The sequence below is a fragment of the Saimiri boliviensis genome, chromosome 17, assembly GCF_048565385.1.
Source record: "Saimiri boliviensis isolate mSaiBol1 chromosome 17, mSaiBol1.pri, whole genome shotgun sequence".
NCBI classification, from domain to species: domain Eukaryota; kingdom Metazoa; phylum Chordata; class Mammalia; order Primates; family Cebidae; genus Saimiri; species Saimiri boliviensis.
Genome location: NC_133465.1, coordinates 56,463,590 through 56,477,792, shown reverse-complemented (window position 1 = coordinate 56,477,792; position 14,203 = coordinate 56,463,590). Strand labels below are relative to the sequence as shown.

General features: G+C 48.1%; 1 protein-coding gene across 2 annotated transcripts in view; it reads left to right on the top strand.

Moving 5' to 3' along the window:
• The window catches only part of PRKCA (protein kinase C alpha), a 488,104-nt gene that overhangs the window by 411,695 nt on the left and 62,206 nt on the right, over positions 1 to 14,203 (top strand). For both annotated transcript variants that reach the window (XM_039476591.2, XM_039476590.2), the window contains exons 9-11: positions 6,141 to 6,278; positions 8,667 to 8,840; positions 11,659 to 11,750. In XM_039476591.2, the coding sequence (XP_039332525.1) occupies positions 6,141 to 6,278; positions 8,667 to 8,840; positions 11,659 to 11,750 (404 nt within the window). The remainder of the gene's footprint in view (positions 1 to 6,140; positions 6,279 to 8,666; positions 8,841 to 11,658; positions 11,751 to 14,203) is intronic.

Here is a 14,203-nt window from a genome sequence, read left to right as displayed (position 1 = left end):
TTCCGAAAGGGATCCCAGGAGATGTGGGTGGGGAGGAGGGTTGGGAGCCAGGGAAGGGAAGACCCAGCCAAGAGTGTATTCTCAAGCTGATGACAACTGTGGGCAGCTGGAGCTCAGTCCTCCTCTGAGCCAGGGGAACATTCTGGAACAGGCTTTCTTTTTGTGGCTGGTGGAGGGCTGTGGTTGGTTGAAAGGCACCTTGGGCCTCCTCTGCAGGAGCAGCCTGAATGGAACCCTCAGGCGTTCACAGGTGTGCAGAACGGAAAGTTCAGAGGATGTGGGTGGGCCCTGTTGGCCACAGGTTGGAAATTTCAGAGAAACCAAGAGGAGATGCTTGAGCTCGACTTTAAGGGTGAACAGAACAGCAGGGCCCCTGCCCTCTTAGACTCAGTGAGGTAGCAGCAGGTTCCAGGAAGAATGCTAACGGGGAGAAGGAAAGAGTGTCAGGGTTCGGGAAGATCACTCTGGAGGGTGACTGAACAGCAGAAGAGGGACGGGCAGGGCTGGTGTCCCAAGGCAGGAGGCGGCTGGGAGCTTGCGGCAGGCTGGTGTGGCTGGGACCGAGGCTGAGGGAGTGATGGGAAGAAAGGCAAGAGACAGAGCAGAGCTAGTCTCCTCCTCAGCTGTCAAAGCACTCAGCCTCCTTCTCTGCCCTGTGGGAAGCCAGTGAATGCAGGACAGCACCCCTGTCTTTTTTTTTTTTTTTTTTTTTTGAGACAGGATCTTACTCTGTCACCCATTCTGGAGAGCACTGGTGCAATCTCCGCTCACTGCAACCTTCGCCTCCCGGGTTTAAGCAATTCTCCCACCTCAACCTCCCAAGTAGGTGGGACTACAGACGCCCACCAACATGCCAGCTAATTTTTGTATTTTTTGGTAGAGATGGGGTTTCACCATGTTGGCCAGGCTGGTCTTGATCTCCTGACCTCAAGTGATCTGCCTCCCAAAGTGCTGGGATTGCAGGCGTGAGCCACTTGGCCTCCCAAAGTGCTGGGATTGCAGGCGTGAGCCACCGTTCCTGGCGCCCACTGTCATTTTAGCTGTAGCCTGCCAGTGAGCTAGGGCAGGTCCCCAAACGCTGACCTCAGCTGTTGTCCAGGCTCTTGATACTGCCATGGGAAGGAATTCAAGGATAAGTCATTAAATACTGAAAATATGGAGATGTATTGCAAAGCAAAAAGTACACAAGAAAGGGAAAGGCAGGCATACTCCAGAGCGCGCTGTGTGCACGGAGGTTTGGGGGCCTGCTACCTTTATGGGTTTCTTTAGGGGGAGTAATAGTCCTGAAGATTCCCGGAAATAGGTGGAGATTTCTCAGAAATGTGGTGCCACCCGTTTGTACACCAGATATTGGTCTTCCTGGACCAGTCATGGCACTGGTGGGAATAGGACTGAGGATGCTAATGAGGAGACAGTGAGGTCCCAGGTGACACTGGGTCAAACCCAGCACCATGTTGGGTCCAGTTGGTCTAAGCCAGCTTGGCCCATATCCTGATTTTTAGGGTCTTGTTGGCCCCCAGCGTATGCAGTTATTTCACGTTTTTTTTATTTTATTTTATTTTATTTTATTTTATTTTTTTCTAGTCCCATGAAACTGCTGCCTGGGATTTTCTATTCTCCTGCTACCACCCTGTATTTTTTCTGTCTCAGTTTCCTTGAAGAAATAGCAGTTAAGCTGAGACCTGAAGGAGTGGGAGAGGCCAGCCAGGCTAGGGGGTGAAGGAGAAACGGCAGGCCAGGGAGGCCGGGGTCTTCCGCAGGACAGAGGGGCACTGACTGGCGGTCTGGAGGCCAAGCCCCACCCAGCATCTGTTCCTCAGCCCTAGCGCCCCTGCCCACCTGGAAGTCCTATGTGGTTCCTGTCCCTGTGCCCTCAGGCATTCCCCACCCCCAGTGACATAGCTGCTCCTCCAACCCCAGCATTGATTAGACCCTGGTTGAAAGTGGAACTTGCTCAAAGCCAGGCCCAGACCCCTGAGAGTGTCATACCCTGGAGTTTCCTATGATCAAAGAGCTGCTTTCAAAAACTCGGCGATGGAGATGGCTCTGTGTCCTTTGCAGCAAGGCCTGCAGGTGGCAGCAGGGAGACAGCTCAGGAAGTGCGCTCTGTCACGGAAACAAGGCGTGAAGATGCTGGGTCTGCTCTGATCTCAGGGCTGGCTTGGGCTGGGGAGAAATCCATTCTGACCCTCTGGGCCAGGCCACTGAGAAGCCAGCTCCCTGACATGAATATGTCACCCTGCTCTGGACCCCACATACCGGTCTGTCTCCTTCCCAACCAGCTGCCTGCTCTACCAGAAACTCAGCTCTGCTTTAGAAACTCAGCTCTGCTTCCTGCTGAAAAGAATCTGCCCAGGCAGATCGGAAAGCCCGTGGTTTCCTCTGCCCAGCTCCACCTTGCGGGAGCAGGTGCCTCCTTTGTGGATGTTCCCCCCAAACCTGGTGATTGATTTGAGGCCCGAGGCCAAGGTGATATTGCAGCCCAGTTCAGAAGTACTTGAATGTAAAAATGCTTTTGTCAGCCTTGAGCCTGACTGTGGGCAATGTCCCGTCCTAATAACCATACTAAGATCACAGTATAAAACTCACAAGGCCGGCGTTAGGTTATGTCTGCAGGTGAGGTGGTAGACGGCAATGTGTGTGAAAGCCCACTGCCTGTCTGGAGGCTCCTCACTGCGTCAGCTCGTATCCCCTCACTGTGGTGGTCAAGTGTCAAAGGAGAAAGGAGAAGTGACTGTCTTGGAATATCACAGGAGTCAGGCATAGCTGGGTAGAACCACGTGCTACAGATGGAAGCTGGGTATTTGTTAGTGGTATGAATAGCAACTTCACCCAGGTGAACATGGTTTTCAAGCACCTCAGATCAGTCAGTTGCGTCTGGGTGTTTTCAGATGTTCTGTGAATCCTGGGAAAATATAATTCATCTGTGCCTCTTTCTGATTACTTTGTTCTTATTAATCCTGGCATAGTCAGGATTCCCATCTCAAATTTGCGCTTCCTATCTATTCTTTTACATTTAGACACAGCCAGTAGGGCGCAGTGGCTCATGCCTGTAATCCCAGCACTTTGGGAGGCTGAGGCAGGCAGATCAGGAGTTCAAAGCTAGCCTGGCCAACATGGTGAAACCCCGTATCTACTAAAAATACGAAAAAATTAGCTGGGTGTGGTGGTGGGCGCCAATAATCCCAGTTGCTCAGGAGGCTGCGGCAAGAGAATCACTTGAACCAGGAGGTGGAGGTTACAGTGAGCCAAGATCACACCACTGCATTCCAGCCTGGGTGACAAGAGTGAAACTCCATCTCAAAAAATGTTAAAAAATTAAATTTAGACACAGCCTAGGAAATTTATCAACCTAGAATCATTGCTGGGGCCAGTGTGTAGAAGGCTGGGCTGGCCCTGCCAAAGGGGACAGGCCAGTGTGTGTAGCATTGCAGTTCACGTTTTATCTTTTCAGGCCTTCTGTGTTTCCAGTGGCCTCAGGTTTACAGGTGTTTCCACTACATGCTACCAAGAGAGGTAGAGCTCAACTGTGTTTCACACTTTCAGTCTGGAAGCAAAAATGTCAGGGCCATCTCTCCCTCATGTTTTAATGTCTCTGGCCAAATGGGGCCAACTGAATTCATCAGAGCATGTAGGCCAGCCCTGAGACTTGATTCCTGTACAAGCGAGTTCTTTTTGTTTCTTGAGATGGAGTCTCACTCTGTTGCCAGGCTGTAGTGCAGTGGCATGATCATGGCTTACTGCCGACCTCCGATTCTTTTCTGCCTCAGCCTCCCGAGTAGGTAGGATTACAGGGACACACTACCACACCCAGCTAATTTTTATATTTTTAGTAGAGACGGGGTTTCGCCATGTTGGCTAGGATGGTGTTGATCTCCTGAGCCCGTGATCCACCTGCCTTAGCCTCCGGAAGTGCTGGGATTGCAGGTGTGAGCCACCACGCCCGTCCACAAGCAAGTTATTCTTATAAGAGAAAAGCGTCATTTACCGGCATAGCATCTGATGAGCACATTTGGGCTTCATTTCTGTATTTGTTCATCCAGAAAGCTGAGTGCATGTCCTGTGCTGAGCACTGTTAGGGTTGGGAATCCAGACACAGCTGGCAGTGTCACAGGGTGAGCCCCAAAACTGGGGTTCAGCTTAACAGGCCGCATGGCTTCTTGGCTTTGTGCAGGAGGGGATTCAAGAGCAAACCTACAGAGTAAAGTGAGAGCAAGTTTTTTAAGAAAGTAAAGGAATAAGAGGGTGGCTACTCCTTAGGCAGGGCAGCCCTGAAGGCTGCTGGTTGGCTGTCTTTATGTTTATTTCTTGATCGAATGCTAAACAAGGGGCGGATCACTCATGAGTTTTCTGGGAAAGGGGCAGAGAAGTCCCAGAACTGAGGATTCCCCTTTCACACCGTGAGGCTAACTTCCAGATGTTGCCATGGCATTTGTAGACTGTCTTGGCACTTAGCATACAGTGAGCAGTGAGGAGACCAGAGATTGCTTTCGTTGCCATGTTGGTTTTGGTGGGGTTTGGCTGGCTTCTGTAGCACATACTGTTTTATGCCGGGGGTCTTTGTGACCTGTATCCTGTGAAACTGGTCCTGCTGAATTCCTGTATCGGCAGGGGCTCCTCCTGCAGATGCAGAGGCTCTCCTAGAGAGCACAAGGGGGCTCAGTCAGTACTTGTGGGATGAAGGCATGGTGGTGCTCAAAGAGGGACAACAGGTGACTTCTTGTAAGCCTTCTCTGCCGCTGATCCATAGTAAAGCCCCTTGAGTGCCTTCCTTACCTCCTTCACCATCATCTTGGTAATCACAAAGGTGTTGACTTCAGTGAGTTCATAGCAAGGGCTCTGGAGCTCAGGTCTGCTGCACTGGAGAGGGAGGTGCTGCACCCTCTCTTTAAGAATGTATCCAAGGCAGCCAGGCACGGTGGCTCACGCCTGTAATCCCAGCACTTTGGGAAGCCAAGGAGGGCAGATGACAAGGTCAGGAGTTCGAGACCAGCCTGACCAACATGGTGAAACCCCATCTATACTGAAAATATAAAAATTAGCTGGGCATGGTGGCTTGAGCCTATAATCTCAGCTACTTAGTAGGCTGAGGCAGGAGAATCCCTTGAACCTGGGAAACGGAAGTTGCAGTGAGCCAAGATTGCACCACTGCACACAAGCCTGGGCGACAGAGTGAGACTCTTTCTCGAAAAAGAAAAAGAATGTACCCAAGGCAAGAGTCATTGCCTTCGGTCTCAGTGCTGTGGCTGTGGAGGCCCAGCCAGAGTCCTGGACCTATCAGCAGCTGATGCTTCCTACAACCAGCTCCTTCCCGTCAGGCAGATATTCAAAATTCAGAGTCTTGTGCTGGGAGACTCGGCCCACTGCAGACTTCTCCAGTGCTCCTTAACTTGCCTTCCCTTTTCTCCCGAGCCCTTTTACCTTTTGCCTTTGACATGGATTCCGAGAGCCTGGTGAGAGTCACGAGGGCAGGGGTCCCTCCAGGACTTATGAAAACCCCTTTGGTAGCTCGCCCGCCAGGCACAAAGGGCACCTTGCCCTTCTCACGCATATCACCATTTCTTTTCGTGAGTTTAACTCTTGATTTAAAGAAATGGAAAGGAAAAACACCAACCCCTGTTCTTACTGCACATTTCAAAATAGCAATAAATCATCCCCATAGCTTGCCATTTAAGCATTCCTCTCCAGAGAACATTTTCCTGCCTTTTGGTGTAGGTACAAGTTTCCTTCATGCAGATTAATTTTAAATTGTGAAATCTACAAACACGAAAAGCATCAGTACGCAGTTTATTTCCTTTATTATGTTAATGGACCCGAAGCACTGTTTTTCCCAAGAAGTCAACTGGTGCATGCTAGAATTACAACCAACCAGCTGTACGCGAATCCCCACGCGTCAGTTCTAGGTTAACTATGCAGAGATGTCTCTTGATAGAGCAATTTTCTGCTACTTTGCAGACTCTCCCCACAGAGCGAGTGTCGCCACTGATATCTGAACAGATTATTCAGTCCTCACCCTATTTCCTTTTCTCACGCCATCCCACCTCCAAGCAGACGTCACACTCAGTTACAGTGCTATGGTTTCTGTCACTCTTTCCCCGGAAAAATGACCCATACTTTTCCCATTTGTGCTTGTTATTTAGAAAGCCAAGCTTGGCCCTGCTGGCAACAAAGTCATCAGTCCCTCTGAAGACAGGAAACAACCTTCCAACAACCTTGACCGAGTGAAACTCACCGACTTCAATTTCCTCATGGTGCTGGGGAAAGGGAGTTTTGGAAAGGTAAGAAGACGGTCATCTGCAAATTGGAGGGGCTTCTGCAGAGAATCTCAAATCAATTATGGTCTCCCTGAGGTTTCCTGAACAACACATTAGGTCTCTGTGATTTGTACAGTCGTTCAAAAGGCCACCAGGATGGCTAAATGATAGGAGAGGTTTATTGGTGATAGCAGTTTGCAAACCCGAAAAAGAAAGTCTGTGGTGTGAAATGAAGGTGCCCTATCTTTGAAGAGAGAAAGGGCAGGTTGGGTTTTATGCCTCACAGGGTCCGTGTTACACAATCGAGTCATTCATATTCAACAGGTCTGGGGAGAAAGCTGCTGCGGGAAGCTGAGCACAGGCACAGCGGATGAACATATATGCAACATGCATCTCGTGTTCACTTTGGGGTGGGGACTTAGCATTAAAATGAGGTGGAATTTGGCTAGGCATGGGGGCTCATGCTTGTAATCCCAGCACTTGGGGAGGCCAAGGCAGGTGGATCACTTGATGCTAGGAGCTTGAGACCCGCTTGGCCAAAATGGTGAAACTCCATCTCTGTTAAAAAGATAAACATTAGCCGGGCATGGTGATGTGTGCCTGTAGTCCCAGCTACTCAGGAGGCTGAGGCAGGAGAATCACTGGAACCTGGGAGGTGGAGGTTGCAGTGAGCTGAGATTGTACCACTGCACTCCAGCCTGGGCAAGAGAGGGAGACTCCATCTAAAAAAAATTTTAAAGGTGGAATTTGGCTCTTTACATCAAAAGGTGAACCACAGGACACAAAAGCAGTTTGTGAGCTGGCTTTGCAAGCTGCCGAATCTGGCTTAAGGCCTACAGTTGCTTCACCAAAAAGAATGTTTGTAAGACCAGTCCTCAGTCCAGTCTGAGTCATAGTGGTCTGAGTTGTAAATCAGAGTTAGGAGGGGCCTGATAGTTCTTACTGTTAGGGAGCTTCACAAGAGTGGTTCATCTTGCAGCTGGAGGAATTTCAAAATTTGCCATGCCAGCTGGGCCCTGAACCCTCAACCCATAGGTAACTGTTTCCTTAACTTTAGTGTTTCCAGAAAGGGATCCTGATCCAGACCCCAAGAGAGGGTTCTTGGACCTAAAACAAGAAAGAATTCATAGTGAGCCCGTAGAATAAAGTGAAAGCAGGTTTATTAGGGAAGTCAAGAAACAAACGGCTGCTTCGTAGTCACAGCAGCAGCATGGGCTGCTTGACTGAGCGTACTTACAGGTATTTCTTGATCATATGCTAAACAAGGGATGTATTATTCATGAGTTTTCTGGGAAAGGAGCAGGCAATTTCCGGAACTGAGGGTTCATCCATCTTTTAGACTATATAAGGTAACTTCCGGACATTGCCATGGCATTTGTAAACTGTCAGGGTGCACAGAGTGTCTTTTCACATGCTAATGTATGACAATTAGCATCTAATGAGCCGTGAGGGTAGTCAGAGGTCACCTCCGTTGTCATCTTGGATTTGGTGCATTTTGGCTGGCTTCTTTACTGCAGCCTGTTTTCTCATCAGGGTCTTTCTGACCTGTATGTTATGATACCCATCCTGCTGACCTCCCATCTCATCCTGCGACTAAGAATGCCTGACCTCCTGGGAATGTGGCCCAGCAGGTCTCAACCTTATTTTTCCCATCCCTTGTTCAAGATGGAGTCGCTCCGGTTCGAATGCCTCTGACATTAGGGTTCATCTTAGTTGATAAAGAGGCATCTGTTTGATCTCTCAGATCAGAGTGCACAGTCTTCAGATGGTTTCTACTTCATTAAAAACAACTGCATCCAAAAAACTGTAGTCGGTTCACTCCATGTTACTATTTCTCAGTGTTCAGAACAGAGGGGATGCTCAGGAGTGCTGGTTGATGAAGAGTTTTCACAACTAAAAATTAAATGTTAACTTGTAGCAAGCAAAATATAATCATTCAGAGATACTGGCATGCAGTCTTTGCAATCTGCCTGTATATCTCCATTTGGTTTCTGTGGCCCCACTGCTGATCAGAGACCCAGGAACTGACTTCAAGCCTAGGTTCTTGACTTGTGAGATTATAAATGTTGGTCAGCATTTACTCTAAGGATACTCCTGAAAAATGTGCATAATTCCAAACTAGTCCTGATACTGAATGTTGAGTATTCATTTTAGCAGCCAAAATAGTGTCATCATGTGGCAGTGTGGCCACTTACAGATCTCAATGGCATTGAAGGTATGTAAATGCTGGAGGGACTGAATTTGTAGTGATGTGTAGAATGTCCAAATTTGCACATAGAGTTTAATATTTTTATATCTCACATTGACAAATGTGCACAAACTGTCACTGAGCCATCACCTGGCCTGGTTCCTTCCCTCTGCCCCCAAGAGATGTGCTTTAAAGTGTTCAGGTTGTTCTTAATGTGTTCTCAGGTGATGCTTGCTGACAGGAAGGGAACAGAAGAACTGTACGCGATCAAAATCCTGAAGAAGGACGTGGTGATTCAGGATGATGACGTGGAGTGCACCATGGTGGAAAAGCGGGTCTTGGCCCTGTTAGACAAACCCCCGTTCTTGACGCAGCTGCACTCCTGCTTCCAGACAGTGGTAAGGACCTGGGGTGTATTTCTGCAGTGCAGCTCTCAGGGGCACACCTGAGCCCAGAGCTTCTTAGCATCCTTGTTCCTTTGGAGAAGGGTGTGATGCAATGTCAAGCAGAGGTGACTGGGGACAACCTCCCACCTCTCTCACTGGTAGATCAGGGGTGTGCGGGGGTGTGCCTTCTCTGTAATGTCCTCTGCTTGGCATTCATGCCATTTAATGCAGCAAACGTTTCTTTCTTTCTTTCTTTTTTTTTTTTTTTTTTTTGAGACAAAGTCTCACTCTGTTGCATGGGCTAGAATGCAGTGGCGTAATCTTGGCTCACTATAACCTCTGCCTCCCAGGTTCAAGGGATTCTCCTGCCTCAGCCTCCCAAGTAGCTGAGATTACAGGCATGTGCCACCATGCGTGGCTAATTTCGTATTTTGAGTAGAGATGGGGTTTCACCATTTTGACCAGGATGGTCTTGAACTCCTGACCTCAAGTGATCCACCCACCTCGGCCTCCCAAAGTGCTGGGATTACAGGCATGAGCCACCATGCCTGGCCAAACATTTGTTTCTGTTTTTTTGAGACAGGATCCTGCTCTCTCGCCCAGGCTGGAGCTCAGGGGCACAGTCACGGCCCACTGCAGTCTCAACTTCCCAGGCTCAGGTGATCCTCCTGCTTCAGCCTACCAACTAGTTGGGACCACAGATGTGTGCCACCATGCCCAGCTAATTTTTGTGTTTTTAGCAGAGACAGGGTTTCACCTTGTTGCCAGGCTGGTCTTGAACTCCTGAGCTCAAGCAATCCCCCTACGCTGTCCTCCCAAAGTGCTGGGATTACAGGTGTGAGCCACTGCACCTGACCTTAATTCAGCAAACATTTCTATGAAAGGTTTTCTTCATGTCTGGTACTATGCTGAGACTAGGGGATACAAAAGCGAAAAACTAACTCACAGTTGTGGCTTTTTAAGACCACGGGTTCAGCTGCCAAACTGGCATTGGAACATAAGGAGACTTGATTTTGTAAAAGAGTATGTTCTTGTTCAATGCCATGCAACAGGGATTGGCAAACTGTGGCCTGTTCTCTGTGGCCCATGAGTGTAGGAAAAGGTCGTGGAAAAGAAATCCAAAGAGTAATACATCGTGACACATGAACATTAGGTGACATTCGAATTTCAACATCCATAAAGAGCTTTTTTGGGACATCGCCACACTCCTTCCTCTACCTATCATCCACAGCTCCTTTTGCACCAGGACAGCAGAGCTGAGTCGTTGCAAGAGACACTCAAGGCCTAACATATGAATACGTACTGTCTGGCCCTTTATGGAAAAAGTTTGTTTAGCCCTGTCATAAAGCAACACTAAATAGAGGCCAGAAAAGAACATTCCAAAGCACTAATCAGTCCGTTGCAGAGCTTGCAAGTGGCCCATAAGAAACATAGACATTTAGATGGCACCACAGTGAGACGTTTTGCCAAAGCCAGTCCTTCCACTCCTCGGAGGCTGTCCATTATAAATATGACTCCATAATCAGTAGCTATAATTGATGTGGTTATTACTGTTTTCAACTGCCCATGGATGAAGAGATCGGCTTTCTGTCGTATGCCTCTCTCTGAAAACTCTTAGGAGGTGCCTCTCAGTGCTTTTGGGTTTTAGAATCTCAAAACGGCTTTGCAGCCACGGGGATCCTCCAGGTGTGCAGCAGCGGCCACAGTCAGGCGCTGGCCACTGCGAGTCAGCCTAGCGCTGGCGGCACCCTGAGCTTCCTGCTCCTACCGACTGCAAATCAAGTCACGCCAGGGAGACAAGAGCAACATGCTGGGGAAAGTCAACCACAGTTCTGAATCCCAGCCCAGAGCCTGTAACCCTGGTTACCCTGATTAAGCTCTGGAAAGCTACAAAAGAAAGAAATGAAGATGAAATTAAAGTTCATAACAGGAAGGCTGGAGACGAAGGCTCCCAGGGCTGCTTCCTGGCTGCTAACACCAGCTTCATCATTTTATTTCCTCCCTGTGCAGCACTTTAATGTGTAACAGCCTCTGTGAAATGGGGATGTTTTCTAGCAGAGAGAGGAGGTCATTATTTCACTGTTAACCCCCTCTGTCTCCCTGTCTGTCCCAGCTTAATGTCCTCATAAATGTGTAGATTTATTTGGTTCTCGGATACATGCCCATCATGGGGCCAACACTTAGCATACCAGTGACAGAGAAAATAGAAAAACAGTGTTTGGGTATATTACAGATGCAAAAGAACATTTGATTAGCCTCTCCATTTAGAGTCCCCTGTCCCATGTCCAGTAAATATCATTGAGCATGTGTAATTCCTAAGCCTAAGAGATGTGCTTTCAGGATTATCCATTTAAACACAATACTACATTAGTGTGGCATGCCTCCCAGACACTGCAAACCAGCCTTTAAACATTTGGGCCATCGAGAAGCACTAGTTAAAATGAAATAATTGGCTAATGTGGATTCCTCACACCATCCCTAACTTAGAAATTTATTATATGCGTAGGAAAATAGGGAAGAATGTTCGAGGCCATTACTATAATAGAGAGCATGTGTAACCGGAAGGCACAGACATGTTGATGGAGAGCCTTTATTTCAGGGTTATGTAATGACTTGACACCTCCCAAGGCCCTCATGCAGTAGGGTTTATTACTTATTCTTTCTTTGGAAAAAAATGTTGAAGAGCTTTAAACTGAGCACATCTGCCTGTCCAGTCCCCATTTTACTAATGTGAAAGCAAAACACAGCCTGTGAAGAGTGAAGGGAGCCGCTTGGCTGGTTGGCTGGGCTGGGGAGGACCCCTGCTCACGTGTTGAACCTTGGTCTACAGGACCGGCTGTACTTCGTCATGGAATACGTCAACGGCGGGGACCTCATGTACCACATTCAGCAAGTAGGAAAATTTAAGGAACCACAAGCAGTGTGAGTATTGTTTTTTAAGTCCCTTATTTGAGCAGCCAAGTGTACCAACTGGAAACTTCCTTTCTTTTCTTTCCCTTTTTTTTTTTTTTTTTTTTTTTTGGAGACGGGGTCTCTCTCCTCACCCAAGCTGGAGTGCAGTGGCGCGATCTCAGCTCACTGCATTCTTTGCCTCCTGGGCTCAGGTGATTCTCCCACCTCAGCCTCTTGAGTAGCTGGGACTACAGGTGCGCACCATCACGCCTGGTTAATTTTCTGGGGTTTTTTTTGGTTTTTTTTTTTTTTTTGGTAGAGACAGGGTTTCACCATCTTGCCCAGGCTGGTCCCGAACTCCTGAGCTCAAGCTGTCTGCCCACCTCAGACTCCCAAAATGCTGGGATTACAGGCATGAGTGAGCCACCATGTCCATCTTCAACTGGGAACTTCTGCTGGGTGAAATGAGAAAGTGGGATTCTGCCCAGTTTTAGGTTGAGTGCTATAATCTCCTGGGGGCGGGGCAGATACATGGGTAGGATCCATCTAAGATGGTTCCTAAGGAGCAGTTTATTCTATTTCCAATAAACGAGATGCTGCCATATCCCTCATCACCCAGGCCCACCCTCATCACCCAGGCCCACCCTCATTGATGGAGTCATTCTTATCTGTTGAACTAGTGGTTGTCACACACCTGCTCTGCACCAGGCACTGGGGGTGTGAAAGGAACGAGGTACTCCCTTTCTGCAGGGAGTTTGCACTCCCAACCTGGTGAGAAGTCACCTAACAATTAATAGTGTGTTGCTGTAACTTTAGAGACATGCACAGGATACCATGCAAGCCCCTAAAAGTCAGGGAGAGAGGGAAGTGTGTCCCCAGGAAATGCCCAGCCCAGAGGTGGGGGGAGAGCCTTCCGAGAGTAGATGTGAACAGATGCTGAAGCAAGTCCAGGGAGCAGCCTTGCAGCTCAGCAGGCGTGGGAGATGGTGTGAGATTATTTAGGGGGACTGGGGGGTGTGGAACCAGGTAGGTAGGGCTCTGGGTGAAGACCCTGGTAAGGAGCCAGGCTGCGGAGGAGGGAAGAAGGCAGGCACCATCAGATTAAGTTTTTGCAGCGCCCTCTGGCTGGGGAAGAAGGAAGCATGAATGGTGTAGAGGCTGGTGCAGGGGTTGGTGAGACTCTTTATAGATGAGAAGGAATAGAGCTGTAGTTAGGGCTTCACCTTGGAGCCAAAGAAGAATAAGTGTCTTTGAAAAACATCCTGGAGGAAGAAAGCAGGACTTGGTGACTGTGGGGGAGAGAAGAGAGAAACTCCTTCAAGTGAGACCCCATTTTAGGTTTGGGTGGGGTCAGCCACCAAGGAGGAGGTGGTTTGGGGGGAGATTCATGAGCTCGTTAAGAATGTTTCATTAGAATGCACCTTGCATGGCGGGATGTAGGGGCCAGCGGCACAGGAGGAAGACGCGGGCTCCGGTGAAGATGACAAATTCATCTGGTGGGGTCGAGGGATGGAGCTGGGACTTTGGTGCCAGAAACATCTTACTTCTTGGGGGCCAGGAAGTCTCAGGAAGTACCAGTGGAACAAACCTAAACAAAGGGTGAGTTTAGTTCCCCAGCGAGGAAGCCTCATGGGCGTGCACCCTGATGAATGAGGTCAGCAACTGTTAATAGGATTCTGGCTGCTGTGCCATCTAAAAGATGCGTTGGAAGAATTTTGGGCCTGTGAGGGATTATACACCCCCGGGAAGATTAACTGAAAGCAGAATAGGGAAATCTTTGGTTGCAGGCTTTAAAAATGCCGAAGGGGGATTTTTCTGCCTTTATTGTTGCTTTTCAGTTTTCAGAAATGCCCTTCCTTCTCTCTTATGTTGTCGTTATAAAGTCTTAAAATACTCAGATTATAAACTAAAGCTTGATCACACAGGACTATAAAGAGCAGATAGCAAAAAGTCACCCTATGTTAGGAAGTAACATAAAGGTGACTCGTCCAGTATTCTTTCATTATATTATTTGTGTGGCAAAAAAGTTTAGAAAAGCATGAAAAATAATGCAAAGATTGTAGTAATCCCATCCTTTCCTTCTCCCGCTTCCTGTACTCTTCTAGCCTTCAGAGGCGACCCCTCTTTAAGGGTTTGCTCTTAGTCATTAGAGATTTTTTCCTCTGCTCATGCAGACAAGTGTGCTTATTTTAAGCCTCCTGCATGTGGTATTTGCACAGGCACAGTCTTGTGGCTTCTTGGACTTCAAAGACTCCTAAATGCGATGCAGATTTTAAAATACTCCCTTTTAATCTGAGTTTCAGCTATTAACCTATTAACAATTTTGAAGGGATGATAGTTACTGCTTTTTATTATGAATTATTTAAAAGGGTAAACACAGATATGAATCATGATGTGTGTCTCATTTACTCCAACACTTGGAAGGAGTGGAAAAACTAGCTAAAGCATTCATTACCCACTATCCTTTGCCTTCCAGGGCGTAA